Here is a 26529-nt window from a genome sequence, read left to right on the forward strand (position 1 = left end):
AGTCAAAGGTATGGCTACATGTGAGAGAATCAATATCAGCCACCAGCTGTGCTATAGAATTTCACTACTCTAATTTTCTTGACTTATTTAGATTAATTGGAGAAGTTTACGAGTGTGCATAATTCCTTGTGCATGGTACACTAGTCGCTTTGCTTTGAATCACATAGAAAGTGTGGTCTTGACTCAATAATTAACAGCACATTACTCAGGCCCACATATTTGTGATACTATGTCATTAAAGTAGTGTCCCTTGTCAGCAACACACTATATTGGGCTGGATCTCACGATACTTGTACATGAGACATGTGAAGTACTCTCAGACATGAAGAGTGTAATAATTCCAATTTCATGTGACTGTTGTGGACAGAAAAGGACAGGACAGGACAATTTCAGAACCATCTGTTTTATAAGTACTGCTTGCAAAATATTAACGCACATTATTTACAGAAGAATGGAAATACTGATAGAATTGAAATTCATATAAGATCAGTTTTGATTTTAGAATAAATGTAGGAGGGCAAAAACTGTAAAGGAAGTCAGAGACTGGAATACATACAGCAAATAATTGAGGATTAATGTTGTATGTGCTACTCTGAGATGAAAATGTTGGTACAGGAGAGGAATTTGCAGTGGGCCGCATCAAACCAGTCACAAGACTGATAACTAAAAAAAAAAAAAACTTGGAACATACAAAGCAGTACTGACACTAGGACTTAGGTAAACCTATGTTTATAGCATTTAGAGAAAATTTTCGTCATTGTTAACTGGAATACACTTTCTAATTCTCAAGATAGCAGAGATAAAATACAAGGGGCATGAAAGGTAAGCAGCAGTTGAGTTGAGGAATATGTGAGACAGGGTTGTAGCCTATTGCCAACATTTAGTCTGTCTATTGAGCAAGCAATAATGGAAACTCAAAGAGACATTTAGAAAGGGAATTAAAATTCTTGGGAAAAAAAGAAACTTTGAGGGTTGTTAATGATATAGTAATTGTGTTAAAATCAACAAAGAACCATGAAGTGCAGTTGAACAGACTGGGCAATGTCTTGAAAATTTGTATTAAGATTAGTATAAGCAAAAGTAAAAATGGTAAAGGAATGTGGTAAAATCAAATTATGCTGAAGGAATTAGATTACGAATTGAGACACTAAATTAGTAGACTGGCTTTGCTATTTTGGCAGCAAAGAAACTGAAAATGGTGGAAGTGGAGAGAGTGTAAAACTCAGACTGGCAGTAACAAGAAAAGCATCTCTGAAAAGAGAAATTTCTTAAAGCCAAATTCAGATTTAAGTGTTGGAAATTCTTTATGCAGCCTGGTATGGAAGTGAAATGTGGATGATAAACAGTTCATACAAGAAGAGACTAGAAGATTTGAAATGTAGCACTTCAGAGGAATGCTGAAGATTACATTTGTAGATCAAATAACTGATGAGGAGGTGTTGAATTGAGTTGGGGAGGAAACAAATATGAGGCACAACTTGACTAAAAGAAGGTATTGATTGATAGAACAAGTTCTCAGGCATCCAGGAATTGTCAGTCTAGCAATGGAGGGAAGTGTGGCATTGTAAACATAATAGAGGGAGACCAAGCCTCGACTACAGTAAGCATGTTCAAATGAATGTAAGTTGCAATAGCTATGCAGAGAAGAAGGAGGTTTGTATATAGGCTAGCATGGGGAGTTGCATCAAACCAGACCAAAAACCACAAAAACAGCATGAAGATAGAAATGTTGAGCTAAGCTTGGAGCCGACTGCCAACTAACTTGCGGAACTACGACAGTCATTCCCAGAAACTCTTCACAATTCTCTAGCAGATGAATTAGATGAATCTCACCAGGTTGCCAGTCATCAAGTCAGACAGCAATGGGATACTGCGGAACAATCTTAGGAGATTAGCAATGAAAATTATGTAATGAATATGTTATCAAACAGAGCAATGAAAATTCAAAAAATGGGGAAGACGGGAATCTAAATGTGGAAATGACCAGAGCTGACCCAGTAAAGTGCTTCCAAAGCTCAAGGGGCATGAAATGTGGAAGGAAAGGACAAGAATGCAAGGAACTTCACCCTCTTGTTATCAGGAAGTTGCCACATGGCTCAAAGCCACTATTAATAATTTATGTTGTTAACTTTTGCAATACTGGCAGGAGCAGAATTCAAATATATTTTAAATCAATCACGTGTGCCAACATGTTACTGAATGCAAGCAGCATAAAGCAGCAAAAATATTTAGACACCTACATTCATATGCACCTGCTTCATAGTCATGGCGTCATCCAAAATATCAATGAAGTGTATGAGGGATAGTAATGAAGTTTTAATTAACACCTCAATAAAATCGAGAAATCGGGAAATGTTTCACCTCAAAAATTGTTCTGAAAATACTTGCCGCACAATGGTCTCTTCTTCCGAGGAAAGAGGATAAAGTGTCAGGAGGAAATAGGAATGTGGCAAAATTTTATAGCCAGCATGTGTGACTTGAGTCCTGAGCAGAATGAGCACGAGGATTGTCGTGAAGCAAAATTTGCCCCTCGTCCAGTTTCCCACGACAGTTTGTCTTGGCAGCCTCCCGTAACCTCTTTGGAGATTTTGGTACTATGCTTCTGTGATAGTGGGTCCAATACAAGCATAATATGTCAGTACCACGGCATGGCAATCACTGTAAATGCTCACCATCATCTTGCTCAATAACATTTGGGTATTTACCTTTTACAGTGATGGTGAATGCACGTTTCTAATTAGTCCAGTCACTGAAGGAAGTGGTAGAGGCAAGTCCAATAAACAACATACTAAAAATCCTGACTGGTACGGTGTGAGGGTGTGAGAATGAGCTTTGGGGTGGGATGGAGGCGTTTAAAGGTAACATTTTATGTCTTTCTTTGATAGCTTGAAAACCAAAGATGTAGCAAAAATGTTCCCCAGCACAAAATTAAACTGCATTAAATTTCCCAAAAAAGCACGACATATTCATTTTTCCCTAGGACCAATAGTTTCTGAGTTGCACTTATCACAAAAACCAATTACAGGGCTCTTTCACAAAGTTACACCAACCCTTCTGCAGCTCACCTTACAAATTACTGGTGATGTAGTGTGCAGACACACCCAGGTTAGTTTATTTTCCACAAAGTGCATTAACACTACTTGAAATACAGATACGAATTACTAATAATACTAAAGCCAGAAAAGCATCAGGACAGAATATGTGTAAATCTTTGCTCACTATTCTGCACTGCTAGAGAGAAAATTGATTCTGAGTCATCCTGTAGCTGTAGATTCTTCCAGTAAAGGTAGCTTCTTGCACCGTGATTGCTGTTGGCTTTTTAGTTCGCAGACGGACTATGCCTTCCCAGCATTTCCTTTCCATTTCTCTCACATGAGTAGACAAAGTAACTTTACTGAGTTTGTATTTATATAGTGGAGTTATTTTCATTTTATTAAGTACCATATTTGCCATTATTGAATGAGCTATTATGTAAATGAGATCCTGTAAACTATCTGCCACAGTGAAGAGCCTGTTTCAAGTGCAACTTGCTGGCAAAATGTATTCCACAATGCTGATTTCACTGTCTCCATTATCACCAGCTGAAATACTTTTCGCAGAATGAGTTGTATCAAATACGACACCCCAGCCTCAGATCTTCCAACACCTGAAGAGCCCAAAGGTTTCAATTGGCTCCCTCTATAACAGAAGTAGGTCACTTATGTGTTACTGAACTTCAAACATTTCAACATATGTCAAGCAGTGCATTACAGCAGATTACTGTCTAGATCTGTCTATTCCGTCAGACATTGACACCCACTTTTGTAGACATACTGTGGAGGTGTGGTAAGTGGCTCCACCCATGCAGCCCACTCTACAAGTCTCCACAATTCCTGAATGCAGTCTAGCAGTAACACAGTTAATAGTGAAGCCTGACATTGTCACGAAGCAGACAGCAGTCTTAACGCAATTTTTTACTTAAAAGTTTTTAATGCAAAAAACTTTCAATGCCTGAACCACAGAATTAATTATATGAGCAAAGCGTGGTGACTAGTTTTGGTTGCTGTCCACACCCTCCTTCAGATTTGCTGAAAGAAACTTTTAAGACCAAAAATCTTGAAAAGCTTATACCCAAATCCAAGTAATTTTAAAATTAACAAGGGACTGAAGTTAAAATTAAAAGGTAAGAAAACTGTGTTATATACCCATAGTTAACTGGCAACATGCCGTGTGTAAAAGGTAAGTCCTACGTAACTATCAATAATTCGAGAGAAAATCTTAGAAAATGTTTCGCACGAGGTGGCACCTGTCACCATCAGCTGTCGCGTTATCTCGACCAATGTTTTTACTTTTCTCTGTAAAATTGTATGCCGGTGACAATATTTTAATTCCTGCTATTTATAGACTTACAAGTATTTGGGTACATACTTAGGTGTAAATTAAACACTGCCTTCATTTTTATTTGTCATTACTGTGTTCTTTTTTTCTCCTGATAACGACATCCTCTTGAGTAGTCCCCGCCCGGAGATCCGAATGGGAGACTATTTTACCTCCGGAATGTTTTACCCAAGAGGACGCCATCATCATCATCATCATCATTGTTATCAGTAGAAAGAAAACTGGCGTTCTACGGATCGGAGCGTGGAATGTCAGATCCCTTAATCGGGCAGGTAGGTTAGAAAATTTAAAAAGGGAAATGGATAGGTTAAAGTTAGATATAGTGGGAATTAGTGAAGTTCGGTGGCAGGAGGAACAAGACTTCTGGTCAGGTGACTACAGGGTTATAAGCACAAAATCAAATAGGGGTAATGCAGGAGTAGGTTTAATAATGAATAGGAAAATAGGAATGCGGGTAAGCTACTACAAACAGCATAGTGAATGCATTATTCAAATAGGGGTAATGCAGGAGTAGGTTTAATAATGAATAGGAAAATAGGAATGCGGGTAAGCTACTACAAACAGCATAGTGAATGCATTATTGTAGCCAAGATAGATATGAAGCCCATGCCTACCACAGTAGTACAAGTTTATATGCCTACTAGCTCTGCAGATGACGATAGGAACCAGGTTTTAAATTGTAAGACATTTCCAGGGGCAGATGTGGACTCTGACCACAACCTATTGGTTATGAACTGTAGATTAAAACTGAAGAAACTGCAAAAAGGTGGGAATTTAAGGAGATGGGACGTGGATAAACTGACTAAACCAGAGGTTGCACAGAGTTTCAGGGAGAGCATAAGGGAACAATTGACAAGAATGGGGGAAAGAAATACAGTAGAAGAAGAATGGGTAGCTTTGAGGGATGAAGTGGTGAAGGCAGCAGAGGATCAAGTAGGTAAAAATACGAGGGCTAGTAGAAATCCTTGGGTAACAGAAGAAATACTGAATTTAATTGATGAAAAGAGAAAATATAAAAATGCAGTAAATGAAGCCGGCAAAAAGGAATACAAATGTCTCAAAAATTAGATCAACAGGAAGTGCAAAATGGCTAAGCAGGGATGGCTAGAGGACAAATGTAAGTATGTGGAGGCTTATCTCACTAGGGGTAAGATAGATACTGCCTACAGGAAAATTAGAGAGACCTTTGGAGAAAAGAGAACCATTTGCATGAATATCAAGAGCTCAGATGGAAACCCAGTTCTAACCAAAGAAGGAAAAGCAGAAAGGTGGAAGGAGTATATAGAGGGTCTATACAAGGGCGATGTACTTGAGGACAATATTATGGAAATGGAAGAGGATATAGATGAAGATGAAATGGGAGATATGATACTGCGTGAAGAGTTTGACAGAGCACTGAAAGACTTGAGTGAAAACAAAGCTCTGGGAGTAGACAACATTCCATTAGAACTACTGACGGCCTTGGGAGAGCCAGTCCTGACAAAACTCTACCATCTGGTGAGCAAGATGTATGAGACAAGCGAAATACCCTCAGACTTCAAGAAGAATATAATAATTCCAATCCCAAAGAAAGCAGGTGTTGACAGATGCGAAAATTACCGAACTATCAGTTTAATAAATCATGGCTGCAAAAAACTAACGTGAAGTCTTTACAGACAAATGGAAAAACTAGTAAAAGCCGACCTCGGGGAAGATCAGTTTGGATTCTGTAGAAATGTTGGAACACGTGAGGAAATACTGACCCTACGACTTATCTTAGAAGCTAGATTAAGGAAAGGCAAACCTACGTTTCTAGCATTTGTAGACTTAGAAAAAGCTTTTGACAATGTTGACTGGAATACTCTCTTTCAAATTCTGAAGGTGGCAGGGGTAAAATACAGGGAGCGAAAAGCTATTTACAATTTGTACAGAAACCAGATGGCAGTTATAAGAGTAGATGGACATGAAAGGGAAGCAGTGGTTGGGAAGGGAGTGAGACAGGGTTGTATCCTCTCCCCAATGTTATTCAATCTCTATATTGAGCAAGCAGTGAAGGAAAGAAAAGAAAAATGCAGGTATTAAAATCCATGGAGAAGAAATAAAAACTTTGAGGTTCGCCGATGACATTGTAATTGTCAGAGACAGCAAAGGACTTGGAAGAGCAATTGAATGGAATGGATAGTGTCTTGAAAGGAGGATATAAGACGAACATCAACAAAAGCAAAACAAGGATAGTGGAATATAGTCGAATTAAGTCGGGTGATGCTGAGGGAATTAGATTAGGAAATGAGACACTTAAAGTAGTAAAGGAGTTTTGCTATTTGGGGAGCAAAATAACTGATGATGGCCGAAGTAGAGAGGATATAAAATGTAGACTGGCAATGGCAAGGAAAGCATTTCTGAAGAAGAGAAATTTGTTAACATCGAGTATTGATTTAAGTGTCAGGTCATTTCTGAAAGTACTTGTATGGAGTGTAGCCATGTATGGAAGTGAAACATGGGCGATAAATAGTTTAGACAAGAAGAGAATAGAAGCTTTCGAAATGTGGTGCTACAGAAGAATGCTGAAGATTAGATGGGTAGATCACATAACTAATGAGGAGGTATTGAATAGGATTGGGGAGAAGAGAAGTTTGTGGCACAACTTGACTAGAAGAAGGGATCGGTTGGTAGGACATGTTCTGAGGCATCAAGGGATCACCAGTTTAGTATTGGAGGGCAGCGTGGAGGGTAAAAATCGTAGAGGGAGACCAAGAGATGAATACACTAAGCAGATTCAGAAGGATGTAGGTTGCAGTAGGTACTGGGAGATGAAGAAGCTTGCACAGGATAGAGTAGCATGGAGAGCTGCATCAACCCAGTCTCAGGACTGAAGACCATAACAACAACAACAACAACATGTTCTTTTTTATAAACTCTACACATAGGGTACAATTATTGTACCAATCATTGTAAATGCAAGCGCACCCATACCACCTGTCGCCCTTGTTGGGCTCGGTTACTCCGGTTAGGCGGCAGGAGGCCCTTGCATAATTCAGTTAGTTTTGGCGTTTTTTGCTAGGACTGTTAACCCTGTGGCATTTTACTTTTAATCTTCAACTTGCGCATATTTTATAGGGATAAATATTTTATACGTCACGATGGCTCACTCCTTTGTAAGCCAGGGTATGGTATTTCTCTCTAATTCTATGACCGTTGATTGCAAAGCTGTGTGGTTCCTATTTTCACAGCTAGAGAACAGCTGACAATTCTTGTTACCCTTTCATGTAATTTTATCTCTATAATTCCTTCTGTACACTTGCAAATAATGGCACATGACACAATTTTTAGTAATGCAACTGGCCTTTTATCCTTGTTTATTACCTGCATCCTTTGAGATTATGGTACGTTGTTCATATTTCTAGCATTACACAGTAATTTAATGCTTTTTATCATTTGATAATTACTTAGGTTTTGTCTTTTATATATAGCACATTGCCAGTTAACTATACAAAACAACTTCCCTGCGTTGTAATTTTAATTTCATTCCCTTGTTAATTTTAAAATTAATTGGAATTAGGTATAAGCTTTTTAACCTTTTTGGTCTTAAATACAAGGTGTACAACTTTGCTTCCACTGTTTGCTGACAGGTGGTGACGACGGTAGGTAGTGGTCGAAAGAAACAGATCGCAGTTATCAGGCAGTCAGCTTGGACCTCGGTCAACATAACCCCATTCAAACATTAGTCGATTTGTGTCTGCACCGTATAAAGTTGTTCTCAGTCCCATCGAATACTCTCAAGTACGTATGGTAAGGACACTATTAGTGAAAGAACGTGACGTGAGTGGTTTAAACACTTCAAGAACGGTGATTTTAACACCGTAGACTGGCATAGTGGTGGAAGAGAGAATGTTTCCGAAGATGCAGAAATGGAGACATTGCTGAGTGAAGACTCACATCAAACTCAAGAAGAATCGGCACGATTAGTGGGAGTGACACAGCAAGCCATTTCAATACGTCTCAAGGCTATGGGCATGATTCATAAAGAAGAAGCTTGGGTCCTTTGTGAGCTGAAACCAAGAGACATTGAACGGCATTTGTGTGTTTGTGAACAGTTGGTACAGAGGCAAAAACGGAAGGGATTTCTGCATCACATTGTGACCAGAAACAAAAAATGGGTTCATTATGATAACCCTAAATGCAAAAAAATCATGGGAATATCCCAGCCATGCTTCCGTGTCGACGGCCAAACCGAATATTCTCAGCTCCAAGATACTCTATATCAGATGAAGCTACTGAAGCAATGGAACACATTTTTATTTCATTGACTGGCTAATTTAAGTACAAAACAGGGTGCACAGAAGTTGGATAAATTGAAACCTTTAAGTTTTTGGACCTTTCACATAAATTTTGGAAACAATTAAAATGCTTGAAAAACGAGTCTGTTACTCATCTTTCAAAACTAAAATTATATCAAATAAGGCTAGGCTTTGATATTTATGAGCCTGTTATATAATAATGTGGTAATGAAACAGGGTTTATGTATGGCAAAAATTTCAGTTGTTTATAAAACCTGTTCAACCTAAAACTGGAAGCTCTCCTTTTCAGGGAATGTAGAACTATATGGTACTAATCAACAGAAAAAAAATCAAAATTTTATGGATTGGCATTTTTGAAAAAAAAAAATTTCCATAAATTATAAAAAATGTTCAGAACCTTACAAATAAAAAAACCAACAAAATATGTAGAACTGTTTGAGAGATACAGCATTTTAAAATTTATTCCAAAATTCCCATCTTCAAAATGGTATGCGCAGTGCCATCTTTGGAAGGCTGTATCTTGGAGCAGAAATTTTTTTTGAGACACCAAAAAAAAATACCTGTTCCTTACTTAGTCCTTCATTTTAATATGCTAAATTCAATAACATCCAAGACTGTGAAGGTAAGGTTTTTTCCTGGCCTGGCTGAATTGATATGGACTGTTGTTGTGGTCTTCAGTTCTGAGACTGGTTTGATGCAACCTTCCATGCTACTCATCCTGTGCAAGCTTCTTCATCTCCCAGTACCTACTGCAACCTACATCCTTCTGAATCTGCTTAGTGTATTCATCTCTTGGTCTCCCTCTACGACTTTTACTCTTCACGCTGCCCTCCAATACTAAATTGGTGATCCCTCGATGCCTCAGAACATGTCCTACCAACCGATTCCTTCTTCTAGTCAAGTTGTGCCACAAACTTCTCTTCTCCCCAATCCTATTCAGTACTTCCTCATTAGTTATGTGATCTACCCATCTAATCTTAAGCATTCTTCTGTAGCACCACATTTCGAAAGCTTCTATTCTCTTCTTGTCCAAACTATTTATCGTCCATGTTTCACTTCCATACATGGCTACACTCCATACAAATACTTTCAGAAACGACCTGACACTTAAATCAGTACTCGATGTTAACAAATTTCTCTTCTTCAGAAATGCTTTCCTTGTCATTCCCAGTCTACATTTTATATCCTCTCTACTTCGACCATCATCAGTTATTTTGCTCCCCAAATAGCAAAACGCCTTTACTACTTTAAGTGTCTCATTTCCTAATCTAATTCCCTCAGCATCACCCGACTTAATTAGACTACATTCCATTATCCTTGTTTTGCTTTTGTTGATGTTCATCTTATATCCTCCTTTCAAGACACTATCCATGGACTTTAATACCTGAATTTTTCTTTTCTTTCCTTCACTGCTTGCTCAATATAGAGATTGAATAACATTGGGGATAGGCTACAACCCTGTCTCACCCCCTTCCCAACCACTGCTTCCCTTTCATGCCCCTCGACACTTATAACTGCCATCTGGTTTCTGTACAAATTGTAAATAGCCTTTCGCTCGCTGTATTTTACCCCTGCCACCTTCAGAATTTGGAAGAGAGTATTCCAGTCAACACTGTCAAAAGCTTTCTCTAAGTCTACAAATGCTAGAAACGTAGGTTTGCCTTTCCTTAATCTTACTTCTAAGATAAGTCGTAAGGTCAGTATTGCCTCACGTGTTCCAACATTACTACGGAATCCAAACTGATCTTCCCCGATGTCGGCTTCTACCAGTTTTTCCATTCGTCTGTAAAGAATTCGCGTTAGTATTTTGCAGCCGTGACTTATTAAACTGATTGTTCGGTAATTTTCACATCTGTCAACACCTGCTTTCTTTGGGATTGGAATTATTATATTCTTCTTGAAGTCTGAGGGTATTTCGCCTGTCTCATACATCTTGCTCACCAGATGGTAGAGTTTTGTCAGGACTGGCTCTCCCAAGGCTGTCAGTAGTTCTAATGGAATGTTGCCTACTCCCGGGGCCTTGTTTCGACTCAGGTCTTTCAGTGCTCTGTCAAACTCTTCATGCAGTATCGTATCTCTCAATTCATCTTCATCTACATCCTCTTCCATTTCCATAATATTGTCCTCAAGTACATCCCCTTGTATAGACCCTTTAAATACTCCTTCCATCTTTCTGCTTTTCCTTCTTTGCTTACAGCTGGGTTTCCATATCAGCTCTTGATATTCATACAAGTGGTTCTCTTTTCTCCAAAGGTCTCTTTAATTTTCCTGTAGGCAATATCTGTCTTACCCCTAGTGAGATAAGCCTCTACATCCTTACATTTGTCCTCTAGCCATCCCTGCTTAGCCACTTTGCACTTCCTGTTGATCTCATTTTTGAGACGTTTGTATTCGTTTTTGCCGGCTTCATTTACTGCATTTTTATATTTTCTCCTTGCTTCAATTAAATTCAATATCTCTTCTGTTACTCAAAGATTTCTACTAGCCCTAGTCTTTTTACCTGCTTGATCCTCTGCTGCCTTCACTACTTCATCCCTCAAAGCTACCCATTCTTCTTCTACTGTATTTCTTTCCCCCCTCCTTGTCAATTGTTCCCTTATGCTCTCCCTGAAACTCTGTACAACCTCTGCTTTAGTCAGTTTATCCAGGTCCCATCTCCTTATATTACCACCTTTTTGTAGTTTCTTCAGTTTTAATCTACAGTTCAGAACCAATAGATTGTGGTCAGAGTCCACATCTGCCCCTGGAAATGTCTTACAGTTTAAAACGTGGTTCCTAAATCTCTGTCTTGCCATTATATAATCTATCTGATACATTTTAGTATCTCCAGGGTTCTTCCATGTATACAACCTTCTTTCATGATTCTTGAACCAAGTGTTAGCTATGATTAAGTTATGCTCTGCGCAAAATTCTACCAGGCGGCTTCCTCTTTCGTTTCTTAGCCCCAATCCATATTCACTTACGTTTCCTTCTCTTCCTTTTCCTACTGTCAGATTCCAGTCACCCATGACTATTAAATTTTCGTCTCCCTTTACTACCTGAATAATTTCTTTTATCTCATCATACATTTCATCAATTTCTTCATCATCTGCAGAGCTAGTTGGCATATAAACTTGTACGACTGCAGTAGGTGTGGGCTTCGTGTCTATCTTGGCCACAATAATGCGTTCACTGTGCTGTTTGTAGTAGCTTACCTGCACTCCTATTTTTTTATTCATTATTAAACCTATTCCTGCATTACCCCTATTTGATTTTGTGTTTATAACCCTGCAGTCACCTGACCAGAAATCTTGTTCCTCCTGCCACCGAACTTCACTAATTCCCACTCTATCTAACTTTAACCTATCCATTTCCCTTTTTAAATTTTCTAACCTACCTGCCCGATTAAGGGATCTGACATTCCACGCTCCGATCAGTAGAACGCCAGTTTTCTTTCTCCTGATAATGACATCCTCTTGAGTAGTCCCCGCCCGGAGATCCGAATGGGGGACTATTTTACCTCCGGAATATTTTAGCCAAGAGGACGCCATCATCATTTAACCATACAGTAAAGCTGCATGTCCTCGGGAAAAATTATGGCTGTAGTTTCCCCTTGCTTTCAGCCGTTCGCAGTACCAGCACAGCAAGGCCGTTTTGGTTAGTGTTACAAGGCCAGATCAGTCAGTCACCCAAACTGTTGTCCCTGCAACTACTGAAAAGGCTGCTGCCTCTCTTCAGGAACCACACGTTTGTCTGGCCTCTCAACAGATACCCCTCCGTTGTGGTTGCACCTACGGTACGGCTACCTGTATCGCTGAGGCACGCAAGCCTCCCCACCAACGGAAAGGTCCGTGGTTCATGGGGGGGTGATATGGACTATGCCTATAATATGTAGACATCTATGTATATATTATACATCTACATACATGCATACATACATACATACATACTCCACAAGCCACTATACCATGTATGGTGGAGGGTACCAGGTACCACTAGTAGTAATTTCCTTTCCTGTTACAAATGGAGCAAGGGGAAAAGCGACTGTCTGTGCGCCTCTGTATCAGCCCTAATTCCTCATATCTTGTCTTCATGGTCCTTATGCGAAATGTATGATGGTGGCAGTAGTCTTTCTACATTCAGCTTCAAACACTTGTTCTCTAAATTTTCTTGATAGTGTTCCTCAAAAAGAATGTCGCCTTTCTTCCAGGGATTCCCATTTGAGTTCCCAAAGTATCTCCATAATACATGCATGTTATTCGAACCTAGCCTAGGAAATCTAGGAGCTCAACTCTGAATTGCTTCGATGTCTTCCTGTAATCTGACCTGGTGCAGATCCCCAACTTTTGAGCTGCACTCAAGAATAGGTCACACTAGTGTCCTATAAGCAGTCTCCTTTACAGGTGAACCATACTTTCCTAAAATTCTCCCAATAAACTGAAGTCAACCATTCGCCTCCCATACCACAATCCTCACATGCTTGTTCCATTTCATGTAGCTTTGCTACATTACACCCAGATATTTAAGTGATGGGTCTGTGTCAAGCAGGACACTACTAATGCTGTATCCGAACATTACAGGTTTCTTTTTCCTACTTATCTGCAGTAACATACATTTTTCTACACTGAGAGCTAGTTTTCATTCATCACACTAACTAGAAATTTTGTCTAAGCTATATATGAACACTCCCCTTTGAGGACAACATACTAGGCTCTATTACCTAACAAGTCTCCAAGCCATTCACATATCTGGGGACTTATTCCATATTTTAACCTAGTAGCAAAGATACACTCATATCTTTGTTATTAGTCTGCAGTGGGGCACCATGTCAAATGCTTTTTGGAAATGTAGAAATGGTGGTATCTGCTTGTCCATAGTTTGCAGTACATCATGTGAGAAAGGTCAAGCTGAGTTTCACATGAGCGATGCTTTCTAAAACTGTGCTTATTCGTGAATGTATGCATTTTATTCTCTAGGAATTTTATTGTATTTGAACTAAGAAAACGTTCTAGCATTCTGAACTAAGAAAACGTTCTAGCATTCAACGATGTTGTCTGTAATTTTGAAGTTTTGTTCTTTTACTCTTTTTATATACAGGAGTCACCTGCACTTTTTCCAGTTGCTTGAGATATTGCACTGGGTGAGATGTTAAAGATAAATCTGAGCCAAGTGAGGTGCCAGTTTGTTGGGGTACGCTTTCGAAAATCAAATTGGGATTTCATCTGGACCTAGTTACTTATTTGTTTTCAATTCTTTCAGTTGTTTCTCAATGCCAAGGGTGCCACAATGGCCATGTCCCTCCAAGATACTTGCCAAAGTTTAGATCACATTGTCATATTGCTGACTGGCTGCAGAAATGGGCTAACCATATCACCCTGCAAATATTTACAGCAGCTTGATGTGCAGATGAAGCTGGGAGGCAATATGACATTAGTAACCTCAGTTGCTGGGCTAATCCAACACTTGCGGCTAACATCTCTTTTGAGACTGGAAGAAAAGTTGCCTCATACTAGGTGGGAACACACCCACCCCAATTCTCAACTTGTACTGAATGCTGATGTGCCGTCAAGTGGGTTACAATGTCATCCATCTGGCACTTGTCAGATTGTACAAAACACAATAACACTGCATTAGAACCTCTGTCTGTCGAAACTACACCGTCAACACTGCCGAATACTCTGTTCTCAGAAGTGGCCACATTTCTTAATGTCGACACCAGTTCCCAGTGGATGAATTTCCGTCACAGGAACTTCTGCTGTGACAGTCACAGGATGGATATTAGAGATTCCTCCTCAAGTTATTTGCGTGACTCAGTGTCAGAAAATGATATAAGTCAAGCACTGTTTTCATGTTAGTGGTACAGTAATATGCATGTACACTGGTGTGCAAAACTTAAGGTTAAAAGTAAATTTTGCACAATGCGTCTCGCCCAAGTAACAGACCTCAAAGAAACTTGGACCATAATGAGAAAGAACAGTTACAGTATACTGCAGAAGGTAGCTGAGAGAAATACGCAATGAGACGAACAGAAATGATACTTTTATTCAAAGACAATAATTGTACTCGAGTCACTGCAATTTACGACGGCCTCTGGACCTCGCCAACAGCGGGACGTGGTTCTTAATACGGTGCGTTATCACCACAGATGGCAAAGCGTGCTCGTGCTGGCAACAATGTTGGCAAGGTGGTGCTGTGGTAAGGCACTCCATTCCTCCACGAGTACGGTTGACAACTGCTGGATGGTCACTGATAAACTGGACGTGCTGCAGTACATCTCCCCAATGAATTCGATCATTGCTCGAGGATTCAATTCTGGGGACTGGACAGCCCAGTCCATCCAGCAAATATTATTTCATTACAGAAGCTCCTTCACCTGCACTGTTTGATGCATTGTCAGCTATAAAAATGAGGTCAGGGCCAAATGCACCTTAACACCTGAATCACCAAACTCCAGGCCAACCAAGGCAATTATGTTTGACATTGTTTCTGGGTGTCATGTTTGACACTGTTTATGGGTGCATTACATGTTCCCACCTCTCACCATTGTTGAACTTGATCATTTCGGTGAACAGAGTGCTGTGGTGTGAGGAGACATAATGTTGCACAGGCATACTGACCTCCAGATATTTGAATGTGGTATGCTCACTCACTCGACATTATTGTGATACTCTACTCCTTCCTCATATGCATCTTCTCGGGTGTAAATTCAGTCCTGACTTCATTTATGTGGATGACAATGCATGACTGCATCAAACAGCACAGGTGGAGGAGCTTTTGGAACAAGAGGATATTCGGCGAACGGACTGAGCTGCTATTCACCACTGAGTACTGATGGGATTCATTGGCGAGGTGAATTGCAGCATGTCTACGTGCAGGAATTTAACACCCTACCACAACACCACCTTACCAACCTCGTGGCCAGCATGAGAGCGCATCGCAAAGCGTGCATTACTATCCGTGGTTATCACAAACCCTACTAAAAACTGTGCCTCACCATTTGTAAGGTCCTGGGAACCATCATAATTTGCGGTGACTTATGTATAGCATTATGTTTGAATAAAAAGCGTAATTTCTGTTCATTTCATTGTATATTTCTTTCAGTTACCTTCTGTACTATGTACTGTAGCAGTTCATTCTATGTATGGCCCAAGTTTCATCAAGCTACGTTACTTGGCAGACACACATTATGCAGAAGTTATTTCAGGCCTTACATTCTGCACACTAGTGTAACTTTGTACAAGAGGCTAGGCACCACTATCCTCACGTTGTCAACACGCTAATATGAAATAATCCCTTACTTTTTAAGAGACTGTAGTAACCTACAAACATAATTTATTATTAATATTAGTTGGCTGTAATTAATAGATGTACCAAGTGGTTATAATTAAAGTGCAGCTACTCACAGAGGTCCACTGTGGGCTGTAATTATTGTGTGTCAGCAAAACATGGTAGATATACTAATACATCAATACAGAACCGATTTACACTAGAAAAAAGTTAATTCAAATTTTCGCCACCAGGTACAAATCTAGCCCATATAGGAATATTTCCATACCATACATAATGGATTAGGAACAGGAAGAGGGCAGAAAAGGCCAAACACGTGTGAAAGGCATAATGTTGATTTTATTATTAACTGCTGCTTACACAAATAGTTCCATACAAGCACCGGAGATATCGACGAAATGCAGCATCTGTCAAACGACAAGATCAACAGTTGCTCACAGCGTTTCTGGTGGAATCTGAGCAACATTCTCGTGTATACTGGCTGTGTATTCATCGCACCATGTAGTGTAAAATGTGCCTCGTCGCTCCATAGAATATTGCCTGGCCGTGTCATCAACTTTGATCTGTGGCAGAAATGGAAGAGCAAATTCAGAACGTTACTGTGGATCATGAGGTTTCAGTTGCTGCGCCATCTGGATCTTGTATGAGTACCAGTATAAAATAGACCGCAATACTTTTGGTATTGCTGACTGTGGAATGGGTAATTCTCGAGACACTGCTTGAGCACTAGACTACCCAGGGCAAATATTGCATGGTCAGTTACAGCAACAGCAACAGCAACAGCAACCTGATCAGTAACTTACACTGTGATACGATGTCTTCCTCTTCCAGGTGCTACACCAAGCTCATCCGTGTTTTTTAATTTCATATTCGTTATCTTTACACAATGTAATGACGTTGATCCTTTCCTCAAACCTTTCAGTCAGGGATACTCTCACAATGTAGCACCGCAGTTGCTGCTATTCACGTAAAACATTTTCACTACCAGTGCACGGTCTCTCTTCTTGATAGCCAAACCGTTCATTCACATTATAGCTTGTCAAATGTCACACCATCATACAAACCGTGTACAGCACCATATTTGCACATGGTAGCTACAATTGGAACTAATTTTTTCCAGCATAAATCTTTTCCCAATTAATGCATATCTACCTAGTGTTGCTGCCATACGGTAATTACTGCCCACATTGTACCTCTGTGAGTAGCTGCAATTTAATTATAACCACCCAGTAGTACTAATGTATGGTAAGTATACCAAATACCAATAAAATCAGACAAATAAAATAAACAGCTATCTACCCACTGCCAAGTGACCGACTGCAAACTTAAGCACCTACACCAGCTTCAATAACCTGTGCTATTTCATATTACTAGCTCCCCTGGCCTTAGTCAAGAGCTGTTCCTTCATAGTATATTCTGTTTATGCAAACTCCAGACGTAAACCTCTTCAAGTCCCTAACTTTGACTACCTCTTTCATATTTCCTTCTACTGCCACTTCACCCAAATTCCTCTTGCCTGCCTCCTGTCGAACTCTCTTCTCTATAACCCTCTCAGTTTTCTTACTGTAAACAGTGTTAATCCAATTTTGCCACTTCCACCGAGAGCCATTTCTCTCCCTCTACTGCCATAATATTTCCCTACACCTCGTTGTCCCACACACATCTCCCCTCATCCCCTACCCCTCATTGCTGACAGTCCTTTCTTTTTCCATACACCCATGGCTTTGGACAGCCTTTCATAAACAGTAAGTGTTGTCCCAATTGGATCAACAGTTAGAAGAAGAATGATTTTTCCTTATCTGCTCTGTGTGTCACCATTCATTCATCATTGGTGAGTAGTAGTTCCCCACTTCCACCCCTTCCCATTTCACTCTCTCAAATCCTTCAGTTTCCATTCTCATCATATTTTATTTCATGCTGTTCCATTGTAGTAAATGAATATACTACTACTACTACTAATAATAATAATAATAATAATAATAATAATAATATGTTGTGGTGCCAAAAGCTTAAACTGCCTAGGCACCATACCTTTCGGCCATAGAATGAGGATTGATTCCTTTATTTGCAACTTACATCAGGCTTGGTTTTCTTCTTTTATATTTTTTATTTTTATTTATTTTATTTTATTTTTACAATATTTCTTCCTGTACTAAAAATTCCTTATGTTTCTTAATTTCTTGCCATTATACTGATAATCCCTTGGTTTGAACTCCCACGTATACATCCTTTGTTGAGCTGCAACATGCAAAATTGACTGTCCCATCCAAAAATATTTGAAAAGACTGAGGGTAAGAGGAAACTTCATAGAAGTAAGTTATCAATTGTGACTCTTCAAGCTTTCCCAGCAGATATGTTTTAAATTTACACATCTGGTACATATGTGAGTTTGACAAGTTATGTCTCAAGAGAGGTAGACTGTTAGGCAGCCTTGCATTTTTACTGAGATGCCACGATAAGCAAACCATTCCTATGTTTGCTAAATTTAAACATTATATAAATTCTGTGGCTGCCATTAGAATTAAACAATGGGCGAATGCAGCACTTGTGAGAGAAAGGATGTGCTATACACATCAGGAATTTTGTTTGCTGTCCAGACAGTTACTACCACTCCATCTGAAGATTTCACCGAACCTTTCAGCGGTATCCTGGAACTGGGTAGATAGTGCCACTTGCTCATTAGCTAGTTGGACTGAACTACAATCTAAGGTTCATCAAATGACAAAATATGATTGACTCAAAGCCCGAATGCAAGAAGACATGCCAAGAAGACGTGCTTTGTTTAATCTTACAGACAAGACTTTGACGATGCTGCAGTTTCAGTGCTAGGGAAGGGTCTGGATTTTGCACCTACACCATTCGCATCTGAGATGTGATTAGTGGAATAGAGGAGGCTGTTTCGAAACTTCTTACGATGCTGTCAAAGAGATTAGGTGTGACACATGCCACATCTTGACTCGAGCTCTCTAAGAAGTCCAATTTTAACATCATCTCAACTGAAAGAGAATTGAGAGAAGACCAAGACATTATCTTACCTGATGACAACGGAAATGCTACTGTGCTTCTCCCACGCACGTAATATTATAACAAGATGCACAAACTGCTCGATGATTCTGCATACCGTAAATTAAAAAGTGATCTGACAGGTAGGATACAAAGAGAGACTCTGCAACTCAGAAAGAGCTCGATTCCAGGGCAAGTCACTAAAGGTTTGTGTCAACAGGCTGCAGTTCCTCCTACACTCTATGGCCTACGCAGGATCCATAAGAATGGGGTGCCTCTCCATCCCATTGTTAAGTAACATAGAAGCACCTACTTATTTTGTTGACAAACATCTAACGTCACTATTGGGATAACTCATAGGCAGGTGCGACTGTCATATTCAAAACTCTAAAGATTTTATAGGTCGCAAGAAAACTCTTAGGTTGCAATCATCAGATCTCTTAGTAAGTTTAAATGTTGTGTCTTTATTTACAAAGGTGCTGTTTCACAGGACTCTGTAGAGCTCATTAGCAAAAACTTTGAGGAGGACATAGTGGCATTATTTAAACATGTGCTTGCTCCAACATACTTCTTATTTCATGACCAATATTTTGAGCAAGTGGACAGTGTCACCATGGGAAGCCCTCTGTCTCCTGTGGTGACCAATTATTTTATGGAGGACTTTGAAGAAAAAGCGCAACATTCAGCTATTCTCAAACCCTCTTGTTTTCTGCAGTATGTGGATGATACATTTCTGGTGTGGCCACATGGACTTGATACTCTACCTACATTTCTTCAGCATTTAAATTTGCGCCATCCAAATATAAGCTTTGCAGTGAAAGTGGAAAAAGATGGTACTTTACCCTTTTCTTGATGTTTTGGTATGTAGGAAAGCAGATGGAACCTTAAGACATAGCGGCTACTGAAGCCAACACATAAAGATCTATATCTCCTGGCCACAAGCTGCCATCATCCTGTTCAAATGTAGTAGTACCTTACATATGTTAGTTCATAGAGCATGGAGTATCTGATCCTGAAAGCCTGTCAAGTGAAATACAAAATTTGAAGCAGTGTTCTGACAAAATGGTTACTCTGAGAGACAGATACGTCATGCATTCAGGCCAAAGTGAGTTCAGTCTATGGAGCAAAATTAAAATACAAAGACACCCACCACTTTGGCATTTTTGCCATATTTTGGTGCCATGTCGTCAAGAATTGGAAGAGTCCTCGGACGATATGACATTAAGTGTGTTTTTCGACCGTCTGCAAAACTGAAGAACTTTCATTTAAGGATGCTTTTGGCCTGAGGAAATGTGGTGTGTACAAGATCCCTTCTCGATGTGGGGCAGCATATATAACCCAGACATGTTCACAGTACAAGAATGATGCACGTAACATCAGCGTCATATACGCCTGTGTCAGCCGGTAAAGTCGGCTATTGCGGAACATAGTCCGAATAAAGGATATCACATGATTTATGAAAAGACAGAAGTCTTATCCCCAGCATCATCTTTCTGGGATTGCATCATTAAGAAAGCAATACACATCCAATAATCTCATCAGCAGATATGCGGGATTCCAACTGAGCACAGCCTGGAACCTTGCATTGGCTGCTATTAAATCACGATGAGAAAATCAAGATTTTTTTTATATAACAGACCTGTCATGGCACTGGTCTATTATAGTTTTTTTAGTGAGTGACATCTGGCCGCACTGTTAGTAAACATAGCGCACAGCGCATGCACAGGAGGGCCGCTCTGCGATTGTCAGCAGAGGGTGTTTTAGTATGGCACCATACAACTGCAAATCATTGCGCATGCGTGATTTCCGCACCTGCGCTGTCTTTGCGTGCATGTTCTATATGCAGGATGTCGATGTGCGCATACAGTTTGTTGTACCTAGCCACCAGCAAGGATGAACCACCTGAAGATGCCGCACAGTTGCTCCGAGGAAATATTGTGGAATTTGCACAATGTCATCCAACGGCAAACCTGTGAAGACATTTACAATTTATCAGTTCTTTCTTCTCACTCAAAGTCACATTCACCATTGTCCCATGAAACAGAATTTGCAAATGATTTATTTGGCTTGGCATACAAGGGAAATAACGACCTCAGAATGACACTTTTTTTAAACAAGAAGAAAGAGAATGAAAGGTTTTACATTTTTTACACATGACCGCTGCATTATTTGTAGTCATTGAATATGTTGTGACTAATGGAAATATTTAACAGACCAATGGATATTTTTAAGAAACCAGGACTCAAACCCAAATGTGCTGCCTTTTGTAAGCACTTGCCTTAACCATTAGACTACCTAAAAATATTGTTTCTGGAGGCATGCTCAGATAAGCTGATGCTAAAGGTAACTGCTTGCAAAAAATCAGGGCTAAAATCCCAGTCTGTAACAAATTTTCATTAGTCACGACATAAGCATTACATTGCAAATTCAGCATTCCTGGCCCACTGCCACTAATATCTTATTGTATCATTGCATCTATATTGGTGTCATTCCGGTCAACCATTCATTTCAGTGAATCTGATGTAACTGATCTGTTGTTGTAAATGTTTGTTATAAGGAAGATGCCATATTCATGACAAACCTAATCGCCTAACCAAAGAGAAAGAGAAAGCAATAGTCCCCATTCTCTTACACATGTTATTGAACTATAATCTACAGAGTAGTTAGTTTTCCTGTTCAAACTGTAAAATTGTCCTTCATGAATTATTTAATGGAACAAACTATTGACAGGTTATGGAGTAGTTTTTTCCCAGGGAACTGAGCTCCATGTTGACCTTTTAGTTTATTATGGCTTTTGGCCCTTTCTTCCATTCTTTACAAACTTCTATAAAATATGATAAAACCTTTGTAAATAAGGGATACATGTTAAAACTCTCATGAAGTGCCCAGTATCTGTCATGTGATAAGACTGACTGTTTTCTTTTGGAATGCAAGGGAGCCATATATTGTGATGCCACTAGGTCAACTGTGTTATTTAGAATTCCATTCTTCACTTTTTTGTTACTATTATTACATTTCCAGATTTTCACAGTCCGTATAGCAGGGCTTCAAAATGAAAAGCTGTTTCATGTCATTGTAATTTACCTTTATCAGCAAATCAGCTGCATCATATTCCACATTCTTAAAATAAGGATTTATTTTCATTTACTTTTAAGTGCAGCTGTACTAATTTTTGTGATAGTACAATTAATTTTACTCTTATTAACATTTTTGTGTTTTTTAGGTGAGTGCAGCATTACAAGGTCAAACAGTACCTGTAACAGTGCGCCAGACATCACAGAGCCCAGTTCGCATCCAGGCAGCAACCAGTGGCACTGCTCCACTAGTAGCAGTTGCTGTGCAGCCTGCGAGTCAGGTGACACACACACAAGCAGCACCTGGCTCATCAAACGATACGGTGAGAAATTTTTATTAGTGTACTTCCTCTAACCGTGCTAGTATCTCCAAAAACCAAAAAAGCATTCTTTTGTGGAAGAAGGTTATATAGAAACTCAGATTACTGGTGGAGGAGACAAATAACAGAACAAGGGTATTTTCATTAACATTTTGTCTACTCTGGGTCACTTTTCCTATACTGCTCCGTATTTCCTCTTTCTTTGTCTCCATTTTTTCCCTCATCAACTCATTTCTGTACTGTACGGTTCCCACCCTTGTGACTCCCACATTGTGAACTCATAACGTCACAGACTGGAGTTTGTCTATGACGTGTAGTTAGTTTCTTCAAATACATTTTTGCCTATACTTATTTTCTACTTGTGGCCGATTGCTTTCTTATGGGATATTAACGGTAATTTACCCTCTAATCTCTGAAGTTTTTCATATTATATGTTCTCACATTCAACAACAAACACTGTTTTGAGCAGTAAGTGAAAATAGTTTCCGTAGCAATGAAAGTTGTTCCATTATGAAAGTGAACTTCCATACAGCACCTGATGAAATGTTAACACTTGTTAAAAGGTAGTACTTTTTATTTGATATATTTAATTATGTTCCTGCAAACAGTATTAGCTTTAAGTACTAATACATTGAAGGTGGAATCAGCAGCTTATGATAAATAGCATGTATTGATAGAGTTAAATGTGGTGTGATACTGCAGTGGGCCCTCATCAGACCTTGTCTGATGAAAGACGTATATATAGAAATGAATAAGCAAATATCATGGAACAAAATATAAGAAAATTTTGCCAAGTAACAATCACAGCTTCATTAAGATGTGCGAGATCTTCATTATAATAAATCAAAGTTTCTTACTGTGAACAAGATGTGATCTGGGCAAGGAAGGGACAGAGTGGGAGAGGAAATTACTAGAACATCCAATCAGTGTCTTCCCAGTACAAGAGACCATGCTTGAGTGAGTTAATACAGTAATTAAATGTGTAAAGGAAAGAATATGTTCACCATGTAGTGGAGATGCTGAGTTTTTGGCCAACAAGGACTTCATCGAAAACAGTCAATGCACACACACACACACACACACACACACGCAGTCTGCTTGTGTCTGATATGTGTGGATGGATATGTGTGTGTGTGCGCGCGAGTGTATGCCTGTCCTTTTTTCCCCCTAAGGTAAGTCTTTCCACTCCCGGGATTGGAATGACTCCTTACCCTCTCCCTTAAAACCCACATCCTTTCGTCTTTCCCTCTCCTTCCCTCTTTCCTGACGAAGCAACCGTTGGTTGCGAAAGCTTGAAATTTTGTGTGTGTGTGTTTGTGTTTTTTTATTGTGTCTATCTACCAGCGCTTTCCCGTTTGGTAAGTCATGGAATCTTTGTTTTTAATGTATTTTTCCCATGTGGAATGTTTCTTTCTATTTTATTTAACTCCTTACTTAGTCATATAAGCATGGGTGAACATTGGGGGGTGCCCTCCTGTTATGTCGTTCTGCAGGTATACGTCTGGTAAAATCTATTCTCCAATGTTCACAACAGCTGGATATTCCCAGAACCAGGATGCAATGAATTCTGAAAGAAAATCTATATAAACCCTACTCTTCTTTTCTTTCCTTCCTTTAACTTTGTAAATGACACTGACTATTTCCTAGTGAACCACATGTCTCAAGCAACCAGACACTACTAGTGATCAATCAGTTTTCCTTTTTAAAGTTACAATTCTAGCTCACAGGTTTACTGAAAATCTCCTTCCATTGCTCAGTAGCCCTTTAGTTTTATCATCTTTTGAACTTACAATACTAACCTAAGAATTCACATTCCGCTGTTGCCGCACACACACACACACACACACACACACACACACACACATGGTGTTTTACACTGTATTCTAACATTATGCTTTTGTTCCAGGCTCAGTGAAATGTGGAAATGAATCAGAAAGAAGAGACTGTTGATATAAGTATCAATTTGTGTATAACATCAGTAATTTAATTTTTCAATAATTTGTTCCCTCCCATATCCAGTTTGTACAATGTGTATTTTAATACTGATGTTGGCTTATCGTTTTAGCCATAGCATTTAGTTGTAAAAGGTGTACCATAACGTAAATGTCGATGTCAAATTGTGCAATGAGTAAATCACAGTATAACACAACTTGATGTGTGTACCATTTCAGTTTACTGTGAGTCACAGGCCTACAGCATAAAGAAGTGTTCTGCTTAAACTGATTCACACATCTTATTTTCAAGGACAGACTCTTTTCTGATGTTTGAAACTCAAACGGAAGAACTTGAATGTTCAGTGAGAGATCTGTACTTAAGAGAATTCTTGAAATAACCACCCATGAATTGTATTTAGTTCCAAGAAAAGTTTTTTCAGTAATATTAGTAATTATACAATTTACTTGTAATTCATGGACATCCTCACCTACCCTGCTTCAAGTATCATTTAAATTAGCATCCATCTGTAAACAACTTTTAGCGAAATGCCTACAGTGTTAAGTTGCAGTTCTTGGTAAATTAAAAAAAAAAATATAATGAATGAAAGCATATACATGTATGGAACTCCATGAAATATTTATGTACTGATGCATGCTGGCAAAAATTTTTTTTTCTTCATAACCTGTAGATGATTCTTCTTGTGTCAACAAGTAGTGTTTAATGCACTACATACATGTTAGAGATAGGAAAAAATGGCTTCCTGAAGTTAACATTCACAGATGGACTAGTAATGTAGGTCTAAATAACCATTTCCTCTGTTTTTAATGTATTTCATAACTTTCATTTTGTATTGTATTTTCACTGTATTGCATACTATATTATTTTAATCTTGTTTGTTACAATGCTTTTTAATGGTCATAGTTGTAACAATTTAGTATGATCTGTCCTTGAAAAGAATAGAATGTGGAGAAGAGAAAGATGATACATGCACATTTTAACAAACACAGTTTTAAAACCAACAGACACTCCAGGCTAGGCACATTTGTGAAACAAATAATTGTCATGTTTGTATGTGATAAAATAAATGTAACTGTCAAGTTTATATTTAAGTGAGTGTAACTAAATGGATGTCTGAAGACTGTAAGTGGAAGACTTGTTGTATCTTTCATAAAATCGTGTAAATTACAGTGATCTGAATTTGTACATAAAATGAGTTTGTATTTCTGTGAAGATCCAAATCCCATCTGTTTCTTTTCCTTTGTTCCTCCTCTATATAAGACCTTTTCAGGGGTGGTGGTGGGAGGGGAGAGGAAGGGGGAGGGTGAGATGAAATACCCATAACCTCTCCCTGTAATATAGACTGTGAGGCAACAATTATATTTATCTTGTCATCATGTGGTCACTGCACAAAAAGCCTACAGCCCAATCAACAACAAAAATTAGGGTGAAGAAACATGGAGCCACAAAATTTTGTGTTGGTAGAAAGGAGTGCCGTGAACAACGTACTAAAAATCCTGACCACTGAGGCACGTGCATTAGGGAGGGGGGCCACATCCAGAGGTCATTTTTTTTATGTTTTTCTTGAATAACTAAAAAACAGTGACTTCTGTCAAAAATGTCTTCCAGTGCCAAATCAAACTGCATTAAATATAGTGCAAAAAAACTTCATTCATTTTTTCTCGAGGACTAATAGTTTCCGTGTTTCAGGGGTTGGAAAAATCTCAGATTGTTCTAATAATATAAAATCAAGGTCTATCTTTAAGTGAAGTGGGTTAAAAACAAATATTAAACATGTGTGTGTGTGTGTGGGGGGGGGGGGGGGGGGGGGTAAGGTAAAAGTACAAGGGAAGAAAACATGTCACCAGATTGTGGTCATGTGCTTCCCTCCTCATACTTATGCAAACTGAAGAGTGAGGAGATGATTCCACACCTGTTCTACCCCATTACATCACAAGAAGCAACTACAGAGTGTTTCACAATGTTATACCAGCCCTCCTCATCATGCCTGATGAATCACTGGCAACACAGTACGCAAATATGCCTGGGACAGCACATTTATTTTCCACAAATTGCGTTAACACTACATGGAATGCAGATATATTTTTATAATAATACGAATTCAAGTAACACATATGGACAGAATTTATTTAAATAACTGCACACTGTTCTACACTGCTAGAGGGGAAATTGTTTCTCACTCAACCTGTTTGGCAGCTGTGGGATTCTTTCAGAAAAGACAACACCCCCACCTCGAGCTGCTTTTGAGTTTGCATACAG

At 39.1% G+C, this 26529-nt stretch overlaps 1 protein-coding gene across 3 annotated transcripts in view; it reads left to right on the plus strand.

The window, feature by feature from the left end:
- LOC124606851 (helicase domino) overlaps positions 1 to 25462 on the plus strand; it is a 402945-nt gene extending 377483 nt beyond the window's left edge. For all 3 annotated transcript variants that reach the window (XM_047138941.1, XM_047138934.1, XM_047138951.1), the window contains 2 exons: positions 22147 to 22320; positions 24224 to 25462. In XM_047138941.1, the coding sequence (XP_046994897.1) occupies positions 22147 to 22320; positions 24224 to 24232 (183 nt within the window). In that variant the 3' untranslated portion in view covers positions 24233 to 25462. The remainder of the gene's footprint in view (positions 1 to 22146; positions 22321 to 24223) is intronic.
- The last annotated feature ends 1067 nt before the right edge of the window (positions 25463 to 26529 follow it).

This window comes from Schistocerca americana, chromosome 1, assembly GCF_021461395.2.
Source record: "Schistocerca americana isolate TAMUIC-IGC-003095 chromosome 1, iqSchAmer2.1, whole genome shotgun sequence".
Classification (NCBI taxonomy): Eukaryota; Metazoa; Arthropoda; class Insecta; order Orthoptera; family Acrididae; genus Schistocerca; species Schistocerca americana.